This window comes from Rhagoletis pomonella, unplaced genomic scaffold, assembly GCF_013731165.1.
Source record: "Rhagoletis pomonella isolate Grant_MI unplaced genomic scaffold, Rhpom_1.0 Rhpom_scaffold_00004, whole genome shotgun sequence".
NCBI lineage: Eukaryota > Metazoa > Arthropoda > Insecta > Diptera > Tephritidae > Rhagoletis > Rhagoletis pomonella.
The window spans coordinates 73,013,936-73,039,142 of record NW_023458558.1 but is presented as its reverse complement, the minus strand read 5'-3'; the positions used below and the strand labels follow the sequence as shown (position 1 = coordinate 73,039,142).

The 25,207-nt window shown below is 35.4% G+C and overlaps 1 protein-coding gene across 1 annotated transcript in view; it reads left to right on the top strand.

Moving 5' to 3' along the window:
* Nucleotides 1-6,261: 6,261 nt before the first annotated feature.
* Nucleotides 6,262-25,207, top strand: part of LOC118738073 (polypyrimidine tract-binding protein 1) — a gene marked incomplete in the record, with an annotated part of 425,177 nt that continues 406,231 nt past the window's right edge. The window contains 3 exon segments of the mRNA XM_036468984.1: nucleotides 6,262-7,387; nucleotides 15,693-16,781; nucleotides 19,805-20,395. Of these exon segments, the coding sequence (XP_036324877.1) occupies nucleotides 16,779-16,781; nucleotides 19,805-20,395 (594 nt within the window).

Below are 25,207 nucleotides of genomic sequence, written 5' to 3'. Positions count from 1 at the left end.
TTTACCGATTTTGTTATCGATATTTATCGAATTTGTTATCGATATTTATCGATTTTGTTATCGATTTTGTTATCGATATTTATCGATTTTGTTATCGATGTTTATCGACGTTATCGATATTTATCGACGTTATCGATATTTATCGATTTTGTTAACGATATTTTTATCTATTTTCTACTCGATTTAGCTACCAATGGTATTATCGATATTGGCATTGAAATTTTTATCGAATTTGTCATCGATTTTGTTATCGATATATTGATGGACGTTATAATCGATTTTGTTATTGATAGAGTATAAAGATAAAAATGAAGATAATGGAAAAACAGAATAACATGAATGTTATTAAAACGAACAGTGGTAGAGGTAGGGATCTACATTGATAGAAAAAAAGCGAAAAAATATAACCTTAAGCAAAAGCAGATGTGTGTATGTATAGGTAGATAAGTAACGTAAGTTTCACTTCTACAGTGTGGCCCAGGCGCACTTACTTTTTTTTATGCTTTAGATCTATTTATGTAACTTGGTGGTGGTTTTCTTAAAGAATGAAGCAGGTGAGAGTAAATTAAATTATAAGATCGGTTTACTTATAAAAGCGTGTTCACATTATCGTAAATTACGGGTCCTTTGGAATTTATAAGCAAATCATACTGAAATCAAGTAATTTCGCTTTGTAAAATCTCTCCGTTAACTTAAATAATTTATCATATTTCAAGAACCAAATGAAGAAAAAATGATTTTACATTTATTTTAGCCCCCACTGTTTGGAAATTAAAAAAAAAAATGCCTAAAGCTATGCAACCATTTGTTTTTTGAAATCAAGTACAAACCACACACTCGTACATACACGTGTTATAGAAATTATGAAGGAAAATGTGAAGCTACTTGGTTTATGTGAAGTAATTTGATCGAAACAAAGCCATTTATGCTGTAATGTGAATATAGTTTAAGGCTGGTGATAGTTTCATCAGTGCCACCCTAAAACTTATCTTCTATATATAAATACGCCACAAGAAAATTTTGCAATCCCTTTTTCGAAGGCACCGTTCGCTCGATTTCAATGAAACATACACCGATTTAAAGGACATAACTTCCTCTAATCCAAAAATGTTATTCCCGATATATAGGGGGCGTGGCATCTGACATATAGACTACAATGTGAAAACCACTATATCCCTAAAACGAATTATGCTGGGGAACAGAAACTTAGCACAGATGCATAAATTGTAAATACCCTACTTACAGTGAAAAATGGTAGGTACTGAGAAAGTGGGCGTGGCACCTCCTATACAAACTGAAATTCTCATATCACTTATCTCTGGAACTGCTTATGCTATCGTCCTGAATTTCGGCACAGTTATTTATGATAACATAATTATGACGAAGAGTTGGTAAATTTTTAAAAGGGGGGCGTGGCACCGCCCATGCATACTGAAATTCTTATATCGCTTATCCCTGGAACCGCTTATGATAACGTCCTGAATTTCGGCACAGTTATTTATGATATCAATAACGTAATTATGACGAAGAGTGGTAGATTTTGAAAAGGGGGGCGTGGCACCGCCCATACATGCTGAAATTTTTATATCGCTAATCTCTGGATTCGCTTACGCTAACGTCCTGAAATTTGACACAACTATGTATGATATCAGTAGCGTACTTACGACGAAAAGTGGTAGATTTTGGAAAGGGGGGCGTGGCACCGCCCATACAAACTGCAGTTCTCATATCGATTATCTCTGGAACCACTTATGCTTATGTCCTGAAATTTTACACAGCTATTTATGATATCAATAACGTACTAATGGGCGTAGTACCACCCATGCAAACTGAAATTCTCATATCGCTTATCTCTGGAACCGTCCTGATATTTGACACAGCAACATATGTTGTCAATATCGTACTTTCGGCGAAGAGTGGTGGATTTTGGAAAGGGGGGCGTGGCACCGCCCACACAAACTGAAATTCTCATATCGCTTATCTCTGGAGCCACTTATTATAAGGTAATGGAATTTTATAAACTTACATTTATACACATATAAAATCGCAAGAATCATTCAATTGGGAACCATTTTCACCCAGATTTTAAAATCGCGTTGAATGATTGTTGTTTTGTGCAAAAGTTTTTAAAAGGATCAATGTGTTTGTCTTCCGATAGGTGGCGAAGGGATTGAGAGCTATCATCAGCTAAAATCATATTTATGATCAGATTTGTTTCACTTTTAGAACACATATTAGTAACATAAAATTTGGTGTAACTTGGTAGGCCAGTCGTGTATTAAAAAAATATTGGGCTTTGGCCGAGTCTTGACAAAAAACCCGTGTGAAACCGCCGTGTGAGAAGGAAATATTATCTTCTGTTGTAAACCTTCAAGATTCTTTCTCAACCGTTAACGATTCTGATGAAAAAAAGAAAGAGTTTATGTAGATTTGGCAATTTAGTTTTTAACCTCCAAGGGGCTCTGAGACAAATATAATCGAAAGACTTATTTACAGTCTGATTTCGTATATGTTTGACATATTAGGCAGTGATGAACATCTCATCTATATAGGAAAATCGAGGTTCCTTTTTCTGTCTAATTTCAAATGCTACTGAAGAAATTTGGAGGATACTCGGTACAATTTGCATTAATAAATCCGGTATTAACGTTCATAATTCGATTTTAAGTTTTCCTGTAAATTCGCTAGAAATTATGCTGGTGGACTTCAGAATAGTAATTCGCATAAAAGAGTTAGTATTGGTGGCAGGTAAAATTCAAAAAAATATGAAAAAAGATGTCGAATTTCGACAATTGGGCGATACTAGTATTTATTAATTGACATTCAAATAAGTCCTAACGTAGGTTCTGCAAACATTCATATTGTGCTTTAAAAGCTGCTCACCCCAAACGCATAGCTTTTTAAAAGCTCCTGCTACTGTTTAGACGTGAAAGCTTTGGCGGCTGCTTTATGTACAACAATCCTTAGCAGAAGAAAATGTCCATAACTGTAATCTACCCCAACAGTTCTAGTTCCCCAGCCGATGATGTAGGGCCATCATCGTTTTCGAGTCTGCGCCTTCACGCTTCGGAGTTAAACGACGACGCTAATACTTCGTACGATTGCAAGATATGTGTGTCAATGGGTGCAATGGCCCACATGTATTGCTTGTCGAGCATGCAGCGCTGCTTTGTGCCGTAGGTGGTGCGAGCGTGGGGGATATTCACCTGAGCCGCGCTGCTTTCCCCTATGCCATTCGGCTCGTAAGTTCGTGTGTGTGTGTGTCTTTTCGTCGGAAATGTGCAAGCAGGTGAAACAATTATTTTCTCGTTGATTTTTCTTTGACGCATGTGCTTCTATTGATATTTGTGAGTGTGTTTGGCTACCTTTTACTGCGTATGCGGCTTCTCGCTCGCACCTATTATCTCATCTGTCTGTCTCGGTTATTTGGCAGTGTAATATTATTACGCCAACAATAACAATCAACGCAGCGGCAAAGGCAAGCGAGCATCAATAGCAAAGCGGGCGGGGGCAGCTTGAGCTTGTATTTGCACACAATGTGCGCGCTTTGTCGTTTCTGAAAGGCAATGCGATGAAATACGATGCCACACGAAGGTGAAAACGGAGCAGTGGCACGCTCTGTCGCTACCGTTATCTTTACAATAGGTGCAACCCCCATGAATTGCCAAGCGCACATATCGTCAATGGAAAATGCTCGGTTTTCCGACTGCAGCAATTCAGCGCGGGGATGACGTGCCACAACGTTGTTGAAGCTATGATTATAGGACCGACGGTCTGTACTTACTAAGTCGAATGTTTGGGTGCGCGGCGAGGGTCGGCGAGCCGGAATGGTTGTCGCTGTCATGAATCCAACAGGATTATTCCACTTGCAGCTTTTGGGTCGTGTGACTGTTATAGATCGAAGGGTGAATGTAAACGCTTTCCCTCTTAACAGTCTGGCGCTTTTTAACAACCTTTTTTGGGTAAGTGCAAGGATGGTTGTTCGTCGTCAAGCACAGTATGCGATTTTTGATTTGTTAACTTTGGGTTTCAGGACTGTTATTTTATACATATGTTAATAAGCAGAAGAAACTTGTTGATGTAGTGCGCTTTTGCATATAAATATGTATACATATATCTACGCACATAAATATGTGCAAGTAGCCAATGTTTTGAAACTAAAAGTTATGGTTGGTTTAACATTTTTTAGATGAAATTAAAAAATCTATTAATTTAGAACACTTGAGGGCCATTCCATTGGGACTGGTGGACTCATTGACTCTAAAATGCGATGAATTGTGAATTATAACTATGTCGGCGGAACTCATACAACAGTGAAAGATATTTTTTAACAAAGATAAATAACTAATGTATAAAATTTCTTTCAAAAAAATACCAAACGATTTCTAAGTTCTTTGTAGCCATTATTTGAATGATTGTGACTGGTGGGAATGAATTAGCCAAAACACTTAATTTCAAGCCAGAGTCTTATGTATTGTAAGATATATAATATAAGCTTTCGTTTTCATAAAAAATTAACCTGATATCATCTTCATAGCAATATTTAAAAATATTTAAAATTGTGTCTGGTGGGATTGGCCCTTGTGACTAGTGTGAAGTTTCTACAGACAAAACTTACAGCTTCTTTTTATTTTTCTAATATCTTTCAACGGATTAATTAGCTATAGCTTACAATTGAAATAAAGATAATAGTGAAATTTAAAAATTTATGTCGTTTTCCTCTTTTACATGGACGCTTGACGCTAAATGTCAATGGCAAATTATTCGATGTAATCTTGTGGTCAGGCGAGTGTATTTGTAATATAATACGACTTGTAATCGACGTTCAAAACAAATGAAATGCGCATTCCTTACAAGTCTAAGGTCTTTAAACAGAAATTTCAGTCGAAAATCTTACGTCCCTGGTCATTCATTCCAAATAGCGCGCTAAGAGGTTACTCTGCAGAGTAAATACCAAGTCGTATATTTAGTAACATTTTTCATAAGATACGGTTAACTTGATCCAAAATTATGTTAAGTTCTGATAAAAATATTCCGATGAGTTGATGACCTCCTCCTTTTTTTGAAGTCGGTTAAAAAAATTAATCGTACTTTTTGAAAAAAAAAAAATATTCTTGTTCCAAAATTCTAATTTACTCGCTGAATCCCTAAAGGCCCAATTAGAGGTATCATTACCAAAACGCCATATCCTTAACTTTGTGGAAGACTTCAAAGGTGTTCATGGTTATGACAAAAAATCAAAAATCAATTGATACCATTGATATGTAGTGTATGTTAATTAAATACACGTAATTCTTATTGTATTATAACAATTTGCACTAACTTAGGTTTTTATAATAGCCAAACGTGTCTCCTTCCACTTCTCTTCTTCTGATAAAACGTTTCGGTCTTTCCCTAAGGCTATTCTCGTTTAATTGAGCAAAGCAGGTTGCGTAAAAGCGAAGGTTTTCCCTGGTGATGTTTGCGTACCCACCACATCCCTTTCTTCTGTCTTGTAGAAACGTCTTCTTCATCATGAACATAATATTTTTTATTTTGAATATATATTTATTTTCCTTTGCGAATAATTAAACTTTTTAGAGCAAGATTAAATAAATATTTCCACTCCGAAGTTAAAAGTGTATTCGTTGCCCATATATGTATGTGTGTGTTCAGCAAGTGACGCGAAAGTTGGACGCCGACATCGCTCATCTGGGCGAAATTTGCTGTTCGCCGGTATTGTGCATAAGGTATAAAGGCTCTGAGCAACACAGAAGAAAGGAAAGAGTTTAAATGCCTTAGTGTCTTTGTTAGCGAAAAACAGAAGCATTCAAGCAAGCACAGGTGAAAGAAAAGAGTATTCTAAGTCCGCCTCTATAATTTGTTATAGTAGTGTACAGCACAGCAGACGGTAATGAACATCAGGTAAGACAACAGTCAACAACCTGTGTGAATTGCCGAGAAGAATTAAGTAAGTACATCTTAAAATGAGAGCGACGACGAATTAGGAAAGTAAGAGAAGGCGCTCTTCGGTTACTTTAGGACTTGTAGAGAAGAGAAGAACACTTAGAACGCCAACATCAACCACCGGCAGAAGAGCAACAATAGGCAACAGCAAAACATATGATAACACGTAACCGAGCAGAAGCCGTTCGTCATCATCGACATCGTTAAAACCGGAAGGTGCACGAACGAGCGTCCAAATGGAGCTAGCAAGCAAGTGTTTAGGGTAAAGGTAGATGGACAAAGTGAGAAACGGATGGCCGGAGGAACACGAGCAACAAGCATGGGATAGCTTTGCCATCAAGCCGTATTTGGTGGCGTGCACGTCGCCTTCGCAAACATGCATGTTGATGATGACGATGATGAAGAACGGACTGGAGGCCAAACATACGCGCGCACACTTGTCCCTCACGTATACAGTCTCACGCATAAAGGTGGCCTGAAGAGAGTAGTTATCGAATGAAACAGGCTGGTTGGCAGCAAGCGGACGGATATCCATAGCTCGGTTGTGCGCTCGTTGGTGGTGGTTGTTCACTGTTCGCATTTGTAGAATGCACGAAAGTACGCCGTACGAACCAAGCGACGAATTCCACAGATTCAGAATCCGAACTCCGAATAAAAAATTGGTATATTACCTTAGAATGCCAGTCGTTCTTACTTCAGTCTTCGTACAGTCTTTGCTTTAACCCGTTCCAATTCTGTCCGCCGTCGCTCTATTAAATAATTACAACAAAAATCAAATACAACAAAAATAAACAAAACATCTGAAACAAGCATAACGAGAATCGCTATCGCAAAAACAAAAATTTAATACGAAAATATCTAAATAGCAGCAGCTGCAGCGGCGAAAATATAAACAACAGCAAAAACAAAATCCACACTCGCTAAGGGCAGCCACAGCAGCAGCAACAGTGTCTCAGTATTTAACAACATTAAGGCTTTCACCCCCGCTCAAACGTCACCGTCGTGCCGTCACTGCCGTTCTGAATATAGACTTCGAAGCCTCAGTCGAAGTCAGCGTCAAAGTCGAAGCCTCAGTCAAGCGTCAGCAGTCGAACGTCAGCACACGACGACAAAAGCCAACGAGAAGCTCCAGAGGAGAAGAAGACTCCGCGGAACGCACACAAAATTTCAATATCCAAATCAAAGTTGCGTTCAAATCGAACACGGCCGCAATAGTAGCAACACCGTAGCACCGAAACACGCGGACTCGACTCTCGAGATAGCAAACTTTACCTACTAGTGAATTCTACTACGACAAAGACAACGTCGACGATCACAATCAGCAACCAGATATCAGCAGAAAATTGCAAAATATTTTCCATTTCCGTTGAATTGGTTTTCCAGTCTCAATCAAATCCAATAAATTCGTAAATCCGAAATTCAGCTTCAAAAAGTTCTTTAGGTGAGAAAGAAGCAAGAAGATCAGAATATTGTCAACAAAAACTTTCTGAAGTTTCTTCAGTCTGTGATATTTCAAAAGTTAGTGTTATTGTGCAATAAAAGGTGGAAAATATTTATTTTATGGCGCTTGCTGAACAATCCGCAAAAACATATGCCAATAAGTGTAATGTTGTGCCGAAAGTTTTTGAATTTTTCACTTATTAATTTTTGGTAAATAATTTCTACACTGACTTCCTTTCTGGTCAGCGCTGTGCGTATTTTCACGTTTTAGCTGAGCTTTATTTCTAATCTAGAGAACACTCGTATTTCTACTAACTTACTAACTATCTATTTTACTAACCAATTGAATGCTAATCTTTCTACTCTTGTATGACTCACTATTAGTTTTGTAAAAGTAAGGCAGATATTAAGTCAAGTAAAAGTATAAGTTGATAATTCAAATATATTCTACCAATGGGTCATGGCCTCCAAACAGGTCCGAAGAATCCAAAACGTCTTTTGAATTGGCCTCCTTTTGTTCATTTTATTTATGTAAATTTATGAAAAAGCATATTCCATGAAAAACCCGGCTGTTACTTAATATAAAAAAAAAAAAAAAATCATGAAATTTATTTTCGCGTAAGAAGCATGCAAAAAAATGGATGGTATTATAAAGAGCGTTTCATACTTCATACCGACCATTCGCTAAGTAATCTGAACAACAGAGTTGGCAGGGTGGCAGCACCAGCAAGGGTTCATTGATTCTTTAAGAAAATACTTGTGTGCTGCTTTTAAGCCGTGCTCAAGTAACAACAACGAGTACAATAGTGGCTAAAGAATGTGCGCTAGTAAAAAAATGTGAGTGCGGTAAAGCAGTAAATATATGAGGAAATAAAACTGAAAGAAGCGCAAAAACTCAGCCTAAATGGAGCCCAGGTTCATCGGCAATAACAGCCTTCAAACTGGCCAAAACAGAACGTAGTAGTTGTGTAATGAATTCACCAACGCAGGTGAGGCGACTCGAACGACTTAGGCGGACAAGTGTGCGAGAAGTATGGTCGAAGCAGAAGCGCACAAGGGGCAAATAAAAATTTCATTATGGCCAACAAAATGAGCGACGAAATGACTAGTCAGCGAGCTAAAAAAAAACAGCGGGCCATCAACCGGCAAAAACACGTTTTCTTTGCAAGCCGAGAAAGAACCAGCACTTAACGAGCATATGAGTGAGCGTACGAGCAGAGCGCAAACGAAATTATAAATTAAGAAGTTGAAAGACTTAAACAAAATCACACAACGAGAGTGTAAATAAAGTAGAGGTGAAGGAAAAATATCAAAACCTCGAAAATACTCGAGCGCTAAATAACGAAAGAGTGCAGAAATATTGAAAGAAAGAATGTATTTAATGGCAACATACAATAAAACAATTCAAAATGGGAATAAGAGAAAAAAATGTTGCCAAGAGATGGAATAAGAAAAAAGCATTGAACAAGTAAACGTTTATTCTTGGAATTACACGCATTTTTATGCAGGCCAACAAGTAAACACAACCACAAGTATTTAAGGTAAAGCGAAAAGTAAATTGAAAAGACCTGAAAAGGAATATACACACAAGAAAAATGCAGCAAGTAAAATGTTATCAAAAGACAGCCAGTACGGCCAGAAAGTCAGTCGTTAAGCGGCAAGTACGGTCGGCCGAGAAAAAATTACAATAAGAGCATAAAAATAATAAATGATTGGGAAAACATCAGCAGCGCAGTCGGAAAATGCAAGAAATGTGCGCATACAAAATAGAATTAAAAAGTCAAGAAATCAAGGAAAGCACCCCAAAACAAGTTGGGAAACTGTGCCGTCATTATCAATACAAAGGCAAAGTGTGATTAGCCGCGCCAGCATGATTTGGAGAAATCGTGGGCATTGTGGCCAAAATGGATTTCGAGCTCGTTTTCTTCAAACCGTACTACACACAACATAGCGATTCCTTTTGCTTTACCTGTGTATTTATACCCTTTGATAAATGTGTATGTAATATGTAATATGTAGCGTGGAATTCTGCTGGGGTCGCCTGCGTATCACAAGCGTAGCTTAGCGAATTTGGAAAAAAGAAGGGAAACAGGGGCTTTCGAGACTTACACGTGTTTCTCACTTTAAGCCAGACACTTCCGCTGACCCTGCGATTCATACGAATTAATCGCTTGACTTGAGTAGAGTGCTCCTCACTTCTTGCCTACTTTTCCATAGCTACCTTTTCGAATTCTAAAGCCACTTTTTGTTTTCTTGCTCTTTTCTCACCTTAGGTACATGCTATACTTAAAACTCTTCTGCTACGTTTTCTTCTAACTTTTCACCGGCTCGTTCATTTCGGTTTTGCTGCTGGCAGAGAATCATTAACAATATTTCGACACTCGTTATACAAGTGTAGCATTTATAACAAATACCCTTCAAAAAATAAACCAGAAGCAAGCGACAAATAATAAAAAATTACTGAAAACTTCTTACAGTGGCAAACAAATTCAGTGCAAAAAACAAAGGTGCGCACGAAATTTCTAAGTTAAACACAAGAGAAGTAAGCTCTCTAGACTCTAGAGGTATAAGCAGCAGTCACAAAAACGGCAGTAGCTGCCAAAAGTTATCAGTGTGTTAGTCAAGCAAATAAAACCGGTAAAACATGTTAACTAATTTCGTGCGTGCGAAACGAAAACCGCGCCAAGCGTATCTGCAAGCAAGAAAGCGAAGCTAAAAAAAAAAACTAAAAAAAAACATTTAATATCAACATCAGATGGCAAAAAACGCAAATTAAAATCAAGAAGGATTTCAAAGCCGAGAAAATCCAAAAATCCAGTCCAAAAAATAAGACACGATTTTATCAAACTGCTTTCATTGTATTTTCTTATGGCCTAACGTGTTTTTGGAACACGAGCTAGAGTTTTGGGCTTAGCTTCGGTCTCCGCTTCTCTACACGCCATTAAAAATTAGGCTTCAAAAAACATGCATATGTATACATCTATATACATACATATTGTATGTAGCTTAAATATGAAAAAAATATACATATGTATATAATTTCACGGCAATGAAGAGGAGTGGAGGTTGTGCGTGGCTCCAAATAATTATTGTATTTCTTACGCGCGCATTCATTCCGTAATAATTACGACGCTTAAGAACTATAACAGATTTTTTGTTTGCCAAGAAATTAGTCTAAAATTTAATAATATCTTCAGTATTTCAGTGCGAGTGCGTGTGCATATCGTGAAAAAAGCACAAAAATAAGAGACGAAAAAAGCCAATAGAACAATTGCGAGAAATTATAAATACAAAGAATAACGAATAATTGCGAAACGAATAGCAACAAGTTTTGAAAAATTAATTGCTGCTGCAGCCTAAATCACTTCGGTTTCTTCCGTAACACTCTGTGTCTAATTCAAAAAGCTGACACATTAACAAGAAAACAAAGCATTCAGTTGGTAAACTACATTGTTTTTCATCCACTAACATATCTGTTTATTATACATACTACACTTACTATTTTAATAACGCACACTATTGTTTTAAGAGTCTTATTTACTGCTTGTTTTTTTTTTTAATTGTACCTTTAGTTTCTGGTAACTAAAAAAAATTTAATACCGAATTTCCACGGGACACTAAATGACATAAACTGTATGGGAAAGTTGAGCATTAATTAATACCCATGTCATTACAATATTCCTCTGCTGTAAGGGGTCATGATCCACACAAGTAAGGAAGTATAAATCTCGAGTTTGGTAGAAATCGATAAATCCCTTACCGAGATAAACTTATGTATGTAAGTGGGCAGTTCCACGCCCATTTTTCAAAAATCTATAATAATCGTATTTCTTGTTAAGAGATTGCGTTAAATATTAACTCTGAGTAAAATAGCGCCCTTAGCTATAGAAATATACAAGTTTTCGTATTTATCGATATTCCTTTTATGTGGGAAGTGGGGGTAATTTAATTCCGATTTGTAAAATGTCCAACATATTTCGTTTTTGTACCAAGGGCAATAACTTTACCGAGTTTGATAGAAATTGATAGGACGATTTTCGAGATGCACATATGAGGCCGGAGAGAAAAAGTGGCTTAACCCAATTTTTTTTTGTACTTAAATACCTGCTTAAAATAGTGTCAGATGTGATAATTTTTTAAACATATTTCTTAATATTAGGACTCAAAGCTACATGGTATACCATCAAATTATGGAACAAGCGACACTCATTTTAAAATTTATCACAGTTAACTAATCCCATGGCGTCATATCGATGGTCCTCTGTCATAACGGCACAACTCGAAATTCCATGTTTTTGAGTTATATAGCGGATTAGGTTTATAAATAACCACATTTTTCAGTGGCAAATCGACATAGGCTTAGTTGTTACCAATCCGACACAATCGCAGTTTTGCCATTTGTCACAAAACCGAAGTAGTCAACCCTTACTACTGAACAGTGGTCTCACATTTATCGTGAATATTGGCATAAGTCAAAAACTCTCGATAGGTTAGTCATGCATTTATGTAAAATAACGACACTTTTCGTTTTGTGCCGTTGTTCAGCAATACAAATGGATTTTTTTTCGTTTAACTAATTACAAGTTGTTACTTATTTCGTACCTTTGCAGTCTAAAATCTAACTACTTGCAACTAAATCTTTAGAAAAAATTATAATTTGAAAGCTTACAAATTTCCCTTACAGAATGACTGGAATCCGGAATATTTTCGTTCCAAGACATATTATTGCAAAAGTACGAAACACAAAATCTTTAACTGGCTCTACTGAAATATATGAACTTTTGAGTTGTGTCGTTATTGCAGACGACCATCGACATGTAGTCGTCCCATTTCCGATGGGAGGTGGGCGGGTTTGTTTTTGCAATTTCAAAAATGTTCAACAAGTTTACCTTAGTGAGACTCTAACCAATGTTCGTACTGAGTTTGGTGGAAGTTGGTGAAGCCGCTACTGATATGCAGCATTCCTTCATAAGTAGGTGGGTGCGGTGGCCATTTTCCAACAATTTCATAATGGTCTTATTTTATGCCAAAATACTACTTCACATACCTATATTCGGCAATTTGGATCCAAGATTTGCGGAAATATCGTAGTTTTTACACTTCGAAAATACCGTCATATTGGAGGTAGGCGTGGTTAACGTTCGATTTAGCGCATTTTCATTACCAATGGATAAAGGGCAACTTTTATTTCATTCAGATATCCAAATTTTTGCTCAAGTTACCGGGTACACGGAAAGACGGCCCGACAGTCAGGCATGCCTTAGCCGATTTCGCTCTTCATTCTGAGAATTTTGGTGTATATATTTCTATATCTATCTCGATTCATTTAGGCTGTTAGAAGAAACCGTTATGCGGCTTTGAACTTTACAGTTTAAAAAGTGGTAAAAATGAAACAAAAAACATTTTCTTATAATATTTAAGCTATTTTTAACCGCCATGATATTTTTACTAAGACATGGAATTGTAATAGGTCACACAAGCTCTTGGCTCAATCCTTATCCATTCGTCCTGAAATATACCAGCCAGAAAGCCGATTATGTATAATAATAATAATAATAATGCATTCGTCCTGAAATATGTTTGCATTCTTTATACGCGGTTTTGCATTTCGTTGATACGCGGTTTTCTACTTTAAACGACGATATGTGAATTGTTTAGATTATGACACCCTTACGACAAAAGAACTATTAGGGAGTTCACAAGGTGTTGTAGTTACTATGTCGTAATAACCGTTAAGCCTATCTACGCACGATATTTTGCGAGTAGAATGAATTATTTTCCACTTCACGACTAGTGGAAATTCTGCACAAGTGTTTTTCCTTGGTACTGGTGACCAATTTAAGTAGTTGGTTATTTGATGCCCATTTAGTGCTTCAAAGTCGCTGCAGGTTATTCAGTTATTTTTTATATGCTGGAAGTGATTTTCATATTCATAAATATTCTACTGAAATTTACTTTACTAATACTCAATTCCTTTTCGGATATGTAAGTAAAATATAAATTATTTGCTTATTTTAGATCTAGAATGATTCAAAATAGTTTTAATTGTTGCTGGGGAAATGGGTTTTAATAACACTCAGTAAATATTTGAAAAATATGGTGGTGAAACGTGGTGATTTTCTGCTATAAAAAGACAACTTTCTCCTACCAAATTACATTGTATGTCCCATTTGAAACTTTTTGTAAAAGTACAAGATTTTAATTTATTTACGAATTTTGCATTTGTCATTTCTGATTTAGTTTAATTTGCAAAACTTTTTCTACAAACCTGTCAATATGTATCTATGTATATTTTGTAATATTTTTATATAATTTATTTCAGCAACAGCAAATATCAAATTAATAAAACCTCGGTGGTATCTTGTCCTATATCAAACCAAAACTATTTTCCCAATCCAAATAAATCGCTGACACAAGCACTAAAAATTTTCATTAACCAATTCGAAAACAAACAACAAAGCATTCGAACGTGTGCGACATCAAATTGTTGCTATTTTGAAATAGAAATAAAAAAAATACGTTAAGCCAAGGTTTTTGCTTTTACTTTGAGCGCAGAATTCTTACATACTTGGAAAAAATATTAGCTAAGTTTTCACCCGCAGGTACGAAATTTACACATTTCAAAACATCTAAAAATCAAAATATTAATTAAAAAAAAAACCTTTATCACGAAGAGCACATAAAGGAATCTAAGTAAAAACGAGTTTTCACTGAAAACTCGCCACAAATTTACAAGAAATCATTAAATAAAAAGCTTTAAACAGCAAAACTATTTATACAAATTTGACGGCCATTAGGGATAGAATAAAGAAAAATTAGGGCAGCGCATAAAAAACAGCAGGAAGTGTTGCAGAACAATAGCAGAATGCACAGCAAGTGAATGGAAACTAGCCAAATTCTAGAAGAGCAAAGTTATAAATAGCAGCCAAAATAATTTTATAAAGTAATTTTGAGAACAAATTAATTTTAAAGGAATCCAGAGGTTGTTGAATATTTGATTTTACACTTAAAAAAGCAAAATACAAAAACCAAATAAAATAAAATATAGAAAGCCAGAAGAATCCAAACAAATAATTTTATTATTACATATCAGTGTTAGGACAATTTTAGTATTAAACGAAAGGCAACAGTGTAGGAAAAAAGTAAGGAATTGTGAAGTGAAAAGTGCAATCAGTAGAAAAAGTATTGTAAAAAGGTTGTTTACGTAACAAAAAAAGCAAATATCAAAACCCACACAAAAGTAGCATTGTAATCAAAGTCAATTCCGAGACATATTTATATGCGCGAAAGCAAAGAAAACCAAACCATTAGTCAATCATAAATGTGCATAAATTGAAAAGGGAAAAATCTCATCACTCCCGAATGTATCCTTTTTGTGAAATATTTCCAAACTAATAAAAAGAAAAAGCAGAAATACAAAGTAATTAAACAAAAGAATTGAAATATATTTAATTAAGTGGTAAGCAGTGCACGAGAGTGTTCTCTGTGACACCCAATTAGGCAGACTAAGATTCAATATTTTTAAGACCCGATTCAGCTTTGGTGCAACAATCAACGACGCACCAAACTGACAAGAAAGTAAGCGTTTTGACAATCAGCGAACGTTAGCAAATATACACACATAAATACATACTTTCAATAGTATTTGTATGGCAGACGTATTTATGGGAGTAGAAAATATTTAAAAGAATTAACTGAAGTAGTACATTATATTTGCTATTTTCAAATTTTACAAGTAGCGAGCACTCTAAAAATCCAGCAACAACTAGTGTGCTCTACAACCTTACAATCGATACAACCTTTACAAATTCTACAAAAGCCCGAATCTTTGAACTATACAAATTCTGCGATCTACAATCTCAACTACAAGGCGCTGTGTGATCTATTTAGGAAAAAGAAAAGTGAAAATCTTATTCTCAATCAATCTTAATCTTGAACTTAACTTGACAATCCAAGCCCCACATTTGTGCAAACAAATATTTCTTAGACCTCTATGTGCTATAAAAAAAAATAAAAAGCACACACACTTTACATTTTATTACTCTTTGTATGACTAAATAATCAAATTAAACGTATTTCGATACTAAATAGCTTACATACATTCAAACTTAACCAACTTACTAACTATAACTCTTTAATAAATATTTTACTATTTGTAGCGTATCTTTGACGTGATTTAACTCATAGGTTCATGTATTAAAAAAAAAAAACATAACAAATCAAAAGATAAACTTCTGCACAACGTATTGACAATCTTTCACTAAATATCACATCGTATACATATATCTATACATATATATTTCTAGCTGTAATCAACTATTTGTGGTATCTACACGTGAATCAAACGCTCGCTGTGTCTTTTCAATCACACACTTGTGACAATCTACAATTTCTTGTAAGCAAATACAGGAAACAATCATTGGAAAATATCATTTAATCTGAAGCGTTTCAAACTTTTACCTTGAAAGCAAAGCTCATACAGGATTTTAACAAACGATTAAGTACTTTTAGAGTATTTCGCTTATTATCATTGAATCAGTGAATAAGGAAGCTAATTCCAAACATTAAATATTAATCCAAAATCCAAAATAGAAAAACTCTTTTTAGCGAATTTCATCTTGACAAATTTGTAGTTAAAATAAAACAAAAAATCGTGTAGCACAAACTTTGTAGTATTATCTTAGCGAATTACTCAAAAGTGAGATTAACTTGCATATATAGCGTTTAAGTACCATCATATTGAAAATAAAAAATTATTAAACAACAAAACTCAAGTATTGTAAAGCAACAATTTGTGAGAAGAAAATTGCAAATTTATTGAAATCATTAACCACAATCATTACTCTGAACTCACCACACATTGAACAAATCAAAAACCTTGTCGAACCCTGCCATCCGATTCCTTAAGAAGTCCTTTGCATACCACAAAACGCGACTACAACTCGACATTCAAAGTGTAGTAAAAATCAAAACCGCGCTAATATCACTAAAAGAATATTCAACAAAAACATCAGCTAAGAAACTGAAGCTCAAAAAAAAAACAAGTACCACATACACAAAAGTATCTATAATAAACCAAGGAAATAACGTTCAAACAGAAACAAACAAAACCAAATAATTAAAGATAAAAAAGTTATTAAAACTTAACTGGAACAGTTCCTTAAAAAACGACTCGTCGTCAGTATCCACTGTGCTAGTGAAAATTGAAGTGTGAAAGACTGCGCTAAAGTCGAATAGAAAAAATATATAAATTACATAATTCAACAACAACCACAGCGGTACAAAAATCATTCATCATTGACGCGTTAAAAGAAACGGTTGCAACAACAGCTTCAGTGACAGCGGCTTTGGCAACAGCGACAATCAAAGAAGAACCTGTGCAAGATTTAATTATGGTAAGAGAACTCATAAAATAAATCACGAAACAACAAACTCAGTATATTTTTTGTAAGAAATAAAATAGCCAATGAAACAAAAAAACACAATACACGAAATGGATAAGCAACGAGAGTTTACGGTGCATGCTAAGATGAGCGGTTAGCGTTGCTGTTTTTGCATATCGATGATGCGGGTTCGATGCCTGCTGAAGCCTAGAAAAGAAATCTTATGATCTCGGAAATAGCAACTATACCTTTTACCGTTTAGACTTTGTTGCTTCTTCCATTTTTTCTAAAAACAAATATAAAGTGGTACACAACTCAGTAAAACTGCGAAATGTAAACGGGGAAAAAATTAAAGTTCAGCTGCAAATAAAACGCACTCATACTTTTCGCGAGTAGCTATTTATTACTTAGTTATGTGTTGTGATATTTTTATTTACATGTGCCATGGAAATTTTCATTAAATGGATTTGTCCAACTAATGGTCCCTAATAAAATCCCCATGTTTACCGCAGTTGTTTGAATAAATGGACTTAAAATCGTTACGTAAAACATTTTCGTAAGGCAAAGGTTTGTTTTGCGGATTTCGAGTTTTGCAGGGTGATTAGTAAACAATCTGAAACATTCGATCAAAACCTCGACCAGTCATGTACATGAAAGGTGGATTCATTTTATTAATAGCGTCGATAGATGAAACCGTGAAAATTGCATTCATCGGCTGATTTTCTGAGAGAAGTATTCAATAACGACAATATAATTAAACAAGTTAAATAAAAGCTTATAAAAAAGAAAAGAAAATGGGCACTTCCCACAATTTGCTGGGTGTTTGGCAGAGCTTCTCCACGAATGTATGTTGGTGCGCACCACTGGCCAACAACAACATTACAGTTGGCAAACAACGCAGGTTGAAAATAAAGCACATCGTAGGTACAAAATTTATTAAATACTCAGTGGGGTAGCGTTTTTATATTTACAGATAAACAAGATTAATGGAGCCTAGAAAATGCAACTCCTAAATTGCCTCTTATCTTTTAAATTTTTACAACTTTTGAATGCGGAGATATGGAGATTTTCCCTTTTCTTGCTACCAACTGAAAATTGAAAGAGCTAAAATCATATAAGTCACTCAATAAATATATGTATGTACATACATATATGTAGTGGAAAAGAATCGCTTTTCTAGACCTCCTGAAATTAATATTTTCTTTGAGTAATTCATTTGCATCTGAACGCAATAGAGACAACTTTTGACATTTTTGGTTTTTAGAGTTACTTGAAAAATGCATAAACCTAAACACTTTGAAACACCATCACGCGAAAAATGTAAAAAAAAAATCAATCCTGTTACCGAATATGACATAGTCTAAAATATTTTGAGAATATAGGTTGCAGTTTTTAAAATAAAAAGCCAAAGGCATGTCAAAAAATATTTAATTTGTTAACTTTCCAATGATGCTCTTTTTGCACGTGTAGCATGATATAGCGAACTTACATATGAAGGGGTTAGTATCATAAGGTTCTAAGTGACATTTTTTTTTAAATATAAATTTTACCCATATTTGTATAGTTAAATATAGTGTTTATTTGGTGACAAAGAGTAAACATTCTTTGAATTAGTTAATTAACCTGCAAGAATCATTTCAAATGCATTTACCCAGCATTTACTATAAGTAATCCACTTTAACCTTAATTATCTCAAACAAATTTCAGATTTACTTAGATCCTTTTGATTTTAACCCCTTCATATAAAAAATTTTGTTGGGCCAACTTAGCTGTTGATATTTTCAAGGCCCACAATGTTAAGAATACATTTAAACAAATTGCCAAGTCCATTGGTTTATTTCTATGTGCTGGGGAACCAAATAGAAGGCCATAACTACCTCTTTGTTACCTATAATACGGAATTACCGTATATAAAAGACTAAAGGTTTCCAAAAATTTAGGATTTAAAATACATTCATATAAAACGTTTTTAGTAAAATCACTGATGCTTAAAAAACTACATTTGCAAGTAGCATTGGCACATGTATTTAAAGTTATCGCAACACTTTGTTTTCCACAAAATCTTTGAAGAAAGCACACAAAAACATAGAACTTCTGTCAGAAATAGCAACCACGTATCTAACATAATTATGTATACTCGTACAGAAAATAACAATTTCTTCAAGGGGAAAGAGCTGCGGCGGTCACTTTTTAGATTTTTTTTTTATACACTTTACATTTTTCATAATCTGTTATTGAAAATCCGCTACCGCCAGATAAGCACCCGTTTCGTCTGAACTCACATTTCTATAACTAAAGGATTTGGAAAAAAAATCTATGTATTAATTTTATTCAGCTACATATAACTAAGGATGTAGAGAGTTCTGAGTTTTTCCTATTTGTAGCGAACGCTTCACTGCATTTTCAGCTTTTCGCCTCTACTTTTCGCCTTCTTAAACTTTTCGTCTTTCTTTACACTTTTTTTCTTAGTTTTTCTTGCATATTGATTCCTTCAAGTTTTCATCGAGCTGCACTATTCAAAATTACAATCTTCTCGCTATCGCTCACTCTCTCGGGTCAAGTGGTAGCTGTTAAGCTTTAATAATTTTAGCAACTATAAAAACACAAAAGGAAAAATTAATCTTCTTCATGCTCTGTTTGGAAACAACGATTCCTTTCTGCTCTTTTTTCTCCACTTTTTCGCACTTATTATCAGTAGCTGTTCTCACTGTTTTTTCTTCCTTCTCTTGCTTCTTGTTTAAACACCTATCACTTGATGCTCTATATCAGTCTTTATCTCTCTTTCTCTGTCTTACTTCGCACTAAATAACTTATCTTACATTTTGATTAAACCAACTATGTCTTATATATATATATATATATATATTTAATAAATGATACTCATATTTTTATGCTTTCATTTTGAAAAATTTATTTATAATAACCACCACTATCACGTCATAAATACATACACACATAAAAAGAATAGAATGTATTTCACTGCATTTCGCATAAAAGGCAAAAAAAAATAACAAATGAACCCAACTTCACAACAGCAAATGCAATTGTTGCAAGCTCTCCCGGCGGCGACGCATCTGCATCAGTTGCACCAGACGACATCACAGCCTCCGTCAGCAGCGTCCGCTTACCAAACATACCCGGCCAGCATGCTGCAACAGCACACAGCGCAGCACGCCCAACAACAACAGCAGCAATTCCACCTGCAACAACAATATCATTTTCAACAGCAGCAACATCAACAGCAGCAGCAACAACTGCAAATGTTGCACACCTACATGCAATTGCAGGCGAATAACCTGGCCGCCGCCACCGGCACACCCACCAAGTATCAGGCTGCTGCTGCTGCTGCTGCCGCTGCCGCTATCCAACAACAGCAACAACATTACCAGCATCAACAGCAAATGGCATCGCCTCCACCACCGCCGTCTCAACAGCAGTACTTTGCCGCCGCCACTGCAGCGGCCGCGCCGCCACACCAGCTCACAATAATACCGGCGGCGGCCTGTAATGGCTCTGCTGCGGTTGCTGCCGCCATGTTCGCAACGGCCACTGCCACAGCTGCGGCGAATGCCAACAATGTCGGATCAGTTGCAGCCACACCAGCATCCGCAACACCATCCAACAATGTAAATAATAACATGCTTAATCTATCTGCAACAACTAGTTCTCGTACTGCAGCCAAAACTGCAACTGCTGTCGGCCCCGGCATCGGTGCCATCAAACGCAAAGGCGGTTGCGGTATTGGGCTGCTAGCCGTGCCGCAGTACGCGCCAACCACGTTTGTGAAACGCAGCAGCAGCGGCAACAGCGTGCACAACGCCGTACTCCTCCAACACTATGGCGGTACTGGCCGTCGTGGCGCGGCTAGTGCAGTGGCAGCCGCTTGGGACTGTCGCGGTGATGACGAGACGCGTTGTGTAGCGACAACTGAAACAGTGCTTTGCACAGCGAGCGCCGACGAGCCAGCGGAAATGGATTTGGAGGAGGCGGAGTTGATGGACGAGAAAGGGACTGCTGCATGCGTTATCGCTGCGACCTGCGTCGAGGGCAACTTGTCGACTGGCAGCAGCTGCAGTTCGGCGTCTTCTGATTGTTCTTCTATGCCATCGCCATCCTCTACTACTACTATTACTACTACTGCTACTACTACACTCCACTTATCTTCTCCTAAAAAGGTTTGTGTACGACACTTTAGACCGCTTGCTGCCTTACTATCTAAATTTCACTCTTCATTTCATAGCATGGAAACTAACTGCTTGCGCAACTTTTATTCGTTGTACTCTAAGCCTTTTGTTGCTTCCTTGGCAGGTCGCTTGGTATAGTTCGCACTGCGCTGTTTCTAAATAATGAATTGCTTGATTGTCGCAAGTGTTTTGTTGTATTATTATATTTATATATGCCACTTTGCTAACAGCTTGCCTATCTAATATGATTTTAAATACACAAACTTATTAAAACATGATAGCCGCCTAAGTTATAAATGTTTCTGGTAGACCTAGAGTATCCGTTTAATATAGAGCTTCCACTGGCAATCATACTTTGGATGTTGTGAAAGTGTAAAAGGAATTCGCTTTTATTTAGAGTAGATTGTAGAGTAGAAAATGTACTCAGCGCGTAAATACGTAAAACCTTTACAACAGTACGAGCTAACTCTCATTCGGCAGTTAACAGTCGACTGACGATTATGACAGAAGCCGTCGTTGTGAAACTGACCCTTAAACAGAATCAGTGTTGCGGTTGAGAATTTTCGGAAAGTCGCAAAAAAGGGGTAATTGACAAAAAAGGGTCACTATAAAATTTTTGCTTTTCTTTACTAGTAAAAAAAATAAATCTGAGATCCCAAAACAAAATCAAATTTACATGTATTATAAAGTCTTTTCGCTTTAAGAAGAAAATAGCGGGAGAAGCTTTAAACAAAACATAGAAACCGAGTTGCCTGCAAAGAGAACGAGTTGCATTTCCTTTAAAAGTTTGAAGTGGTGCATGTTTTCGTACTTACAGGAGGAAATATTTTTTAATAGCATGGTTCTCTTAAAAATTCCTGAAGCAAAATCCCTGAAAAGGGGCAAAAGTCGCAGATAATTTTCCAAAGGGGCAAAAAAATCAAAAATTTCAAAAAGTCGGTTCAAAGGGTATTGGCGCCCAAAAAGAGTCAAATTGCCCCTTTAGTTGCACAACGGCAACACTGAACATTATCACATTTTCAAGTAAAGTAGTTTACTATTGCTCAATGTTGTTATAGATAATTTGTTATTACCGAATCATCTGGCATTGATTATGTGTTTATGAAAATGTATTCACATTTCCTCTGAACCTAGATAAACCAATTGTTGGCATAGTATGAAACCTGTGGAAACGCCGACCCACGGGTGATATCTCTTGAATTATTAATATGCGCGATGTATAGCAACTGTCGATGCCTTCGGGCTACGAAAATAATTCTAATTGGTTCTGGTAAAATTTTTTTTAGTTTCACTTTTACTTCCACAAAATTTTGATTACAAGAAAAATACTGATAAAAATAAATTTTTTCATAAAAAGAGGGTTGAAATCTTGAAATCCCTGCCCGTATTTTGTTTGTAAGTGAAATATGATTGGCATTGTGCTACTATGATAGCACGGCCGAGTAATCATAGCCAACTTATGTACAGTAGTCGAAAAAATTACAGCCGCACAAAATTTTGACAAGTTTTAAAATATTATTTTTGTTGTTATTTAATTTCGGTTAGTTTTTATAGTTCGTTCTTTACCAACATCCGTATAAATAAAAGTTTAAAGGCAGTGTCACACGATTGGGTTTTTGCCAAAATTTGGTGTAAATCGTATCCCAATTGTTTGAACACCCAATATATTTTTCACTATCCCAATCACGAAAATTAATTTATTGAAATTTTTCAATGGAACATCGCTGTATTGTACCAATCTTTTGACTACAAAAAAAACTTCCAATTTTTTTACCAATAGCCCAATATAAAAATTTGCAAATCTGTAACAAATGTACCAATGAGTGACACCGCCTTAAAAATTTATGCAATTTAAAAAAAAAAATCTACAAATTTTCATGAAATTTCGAGTTTTTTAATTCAATTCTGAGTATGAAGTTTTGTTGCGCATTGAATTCTATTTACACGAAGATTTGTTGATTTTTCTCTAGTATTGCACAAATGAGTAGTCCACTTGCAGACAGCGTTATGTGATTTTATAATAGTGAGCCATAAATTAAAAAAACGTCATCAACAAGTAACATCCAAATTGTGTATTTCTCTTTATTATCTGAAAATTTGGATAAACAAGAGCCTAATAACATTAAAAAACAATATCCCAGTGTGGTAGTTTTGCAAATTTTATATATTAAAATTGAATATAGCGAGTTTTGAAACAGTAACTTTTACATAGCTATCTTTTTTTAGCTTTTCGACTTCGCTCTTCCATGAAGATTGGTCTGCTTCTTTTTTACGACGCCTTCCACTAGGCACCGAAAATACCAAGTTTTTTTTTGCAGTTTTCTAAGTTCATCAGAAGATGGAGACGTTTGAAAGTGTATAAATACATACATGAGTATTATAGCGATTTTTGCAATAGTAGTTAACATTTGATGCTATTTTTTTAGAAAATAGAAAGATTTTGCACTGTGTTGTTAGTGGACATGTAACTACTTTAAATACTGGTACGTTACTCACCAAAAACTAAAAATCTAAAAAAATTCACGTAGCGCCTTTGCAAGTGGACTCCTCAAATTTGGAAACATGGATTTCCACGGGTTTTGTTAAAGAATGAACTATATTTTTATTTGAAAAAATAACAAAAGTTCAATAGCAACAAATTTAATACGTTAAAACTTGGCAAAAAGTGGTTCGGTTATAATTTTTTGACCACTGTATGTTTTTTTTTATATCTTTAATTGGACTTTCACATTGTACATAAAGATAGTACACAACAAAATTAAGAAATATATGCCTTTTTTGCCTTTTTTAAAGCTCATTTTGTCTTTTTCAAGTTTTAGTGCCTTAAAATCCTACATTTCTACATTTCGAGGCCTTGCTCCTCTATGTAGCCATAGTGTTTGAAAAATAATTTGCATTATTTCAAGTTAACTCAAATATTAAATTTTTAAATTAATCTATTTTGAGTGCCTAATTATCGTAACTATTATGAATTTGTGAAACTGTTTTTCTGCTGCTATGAAAATCCAAAGAAAATAACGACTGCGCAAACGTACATATGTACATATTTATATATTTAAATAAATAAAAGTTGATATCTACACAAATAAGAATCGTTTCTCTATACATCCACTGTAATTTAATGGGAACGTGATCGCCTGTGAAAGGACAATAACAGTAAACAAAAATATTTATTCAAACTCATTCTGTTTTTGCACTAATAATATGGGTGTATGTACATAGGTGAGGTAATGGTAGTGTGTTGTCCTGTACGGCGCTATTTGTTGTGGCATTGCTAAAGTAAATATTGGTTGAGCTTTTTGAACTATGTACTTGAAAAGCGTTACCCACCACGCTATTCAGCCTTACCTATGCCCACTAGCACAGTGAACATTTGATTTTTACAAATTCTATTTACTTTGACATAAATTAAAAGCCATGCATTTCAACATTGATTACCAAATGTTATTAAAATGATGTGTTTTAATTTGCACAAAATGCAAAAATATTATTATCAATAGTGTGAAATTGTCTCGCAAACACCAGCAAAAATATGCTTTTATTTAGCATACTTGCATTTATACGCACACGTTTGCAATCCATTACTATTGAACGTACTGTGGTCAAAGATCGAAAAAAAACTCTTAATTTTTGTAAAGGTTTTTAAAATAACAAGAGAAGACGAAAAATGTTCAAACACTTATTGAATAGAATTAGAAATTTAAAACAAACATATATATATTTTTTTTTTGATAAAAGCTTTACTGTTTGGTTTATTCTGTTTTTACAAGCTTTTATTTAACTTGCTTTGTATTTCGACAGCAATAGCGACACAATTCAAAATTAAAAAAAAAAAAATATGTAAGATTACTACTGTTTAGTTGCTCATGTTTCTGATCCTTGTCTAATCCATGTAATCCATGTCTAATACTTAATACTTACTACTTATGGTTGCTAAATCTTAGCAGAGAGGGTTTTAGAACTCTCACCGGATACCTGACAGGACACTGCAGGCTGCATCTGCACAAGATGCGGCTGTCAGAGGAGACAAACTGCAGGTTTTGTGGGCTAGAGGGTGAAACCTGGGAGCATATACTATGTGATTTCTCGCGTATAACTCAACTCAGACTTATACACCTGGGAGAGCGACTATCGCCCCATCCAGAATCTGGAACATGCTTAGTTTTATTAACATTTTAAGGTTGGAGTGACTTGATAAGGGTTAGCACAATAGATCTAGCTAGGTCGCAGCGCTATATGGCCCTGATAATAATA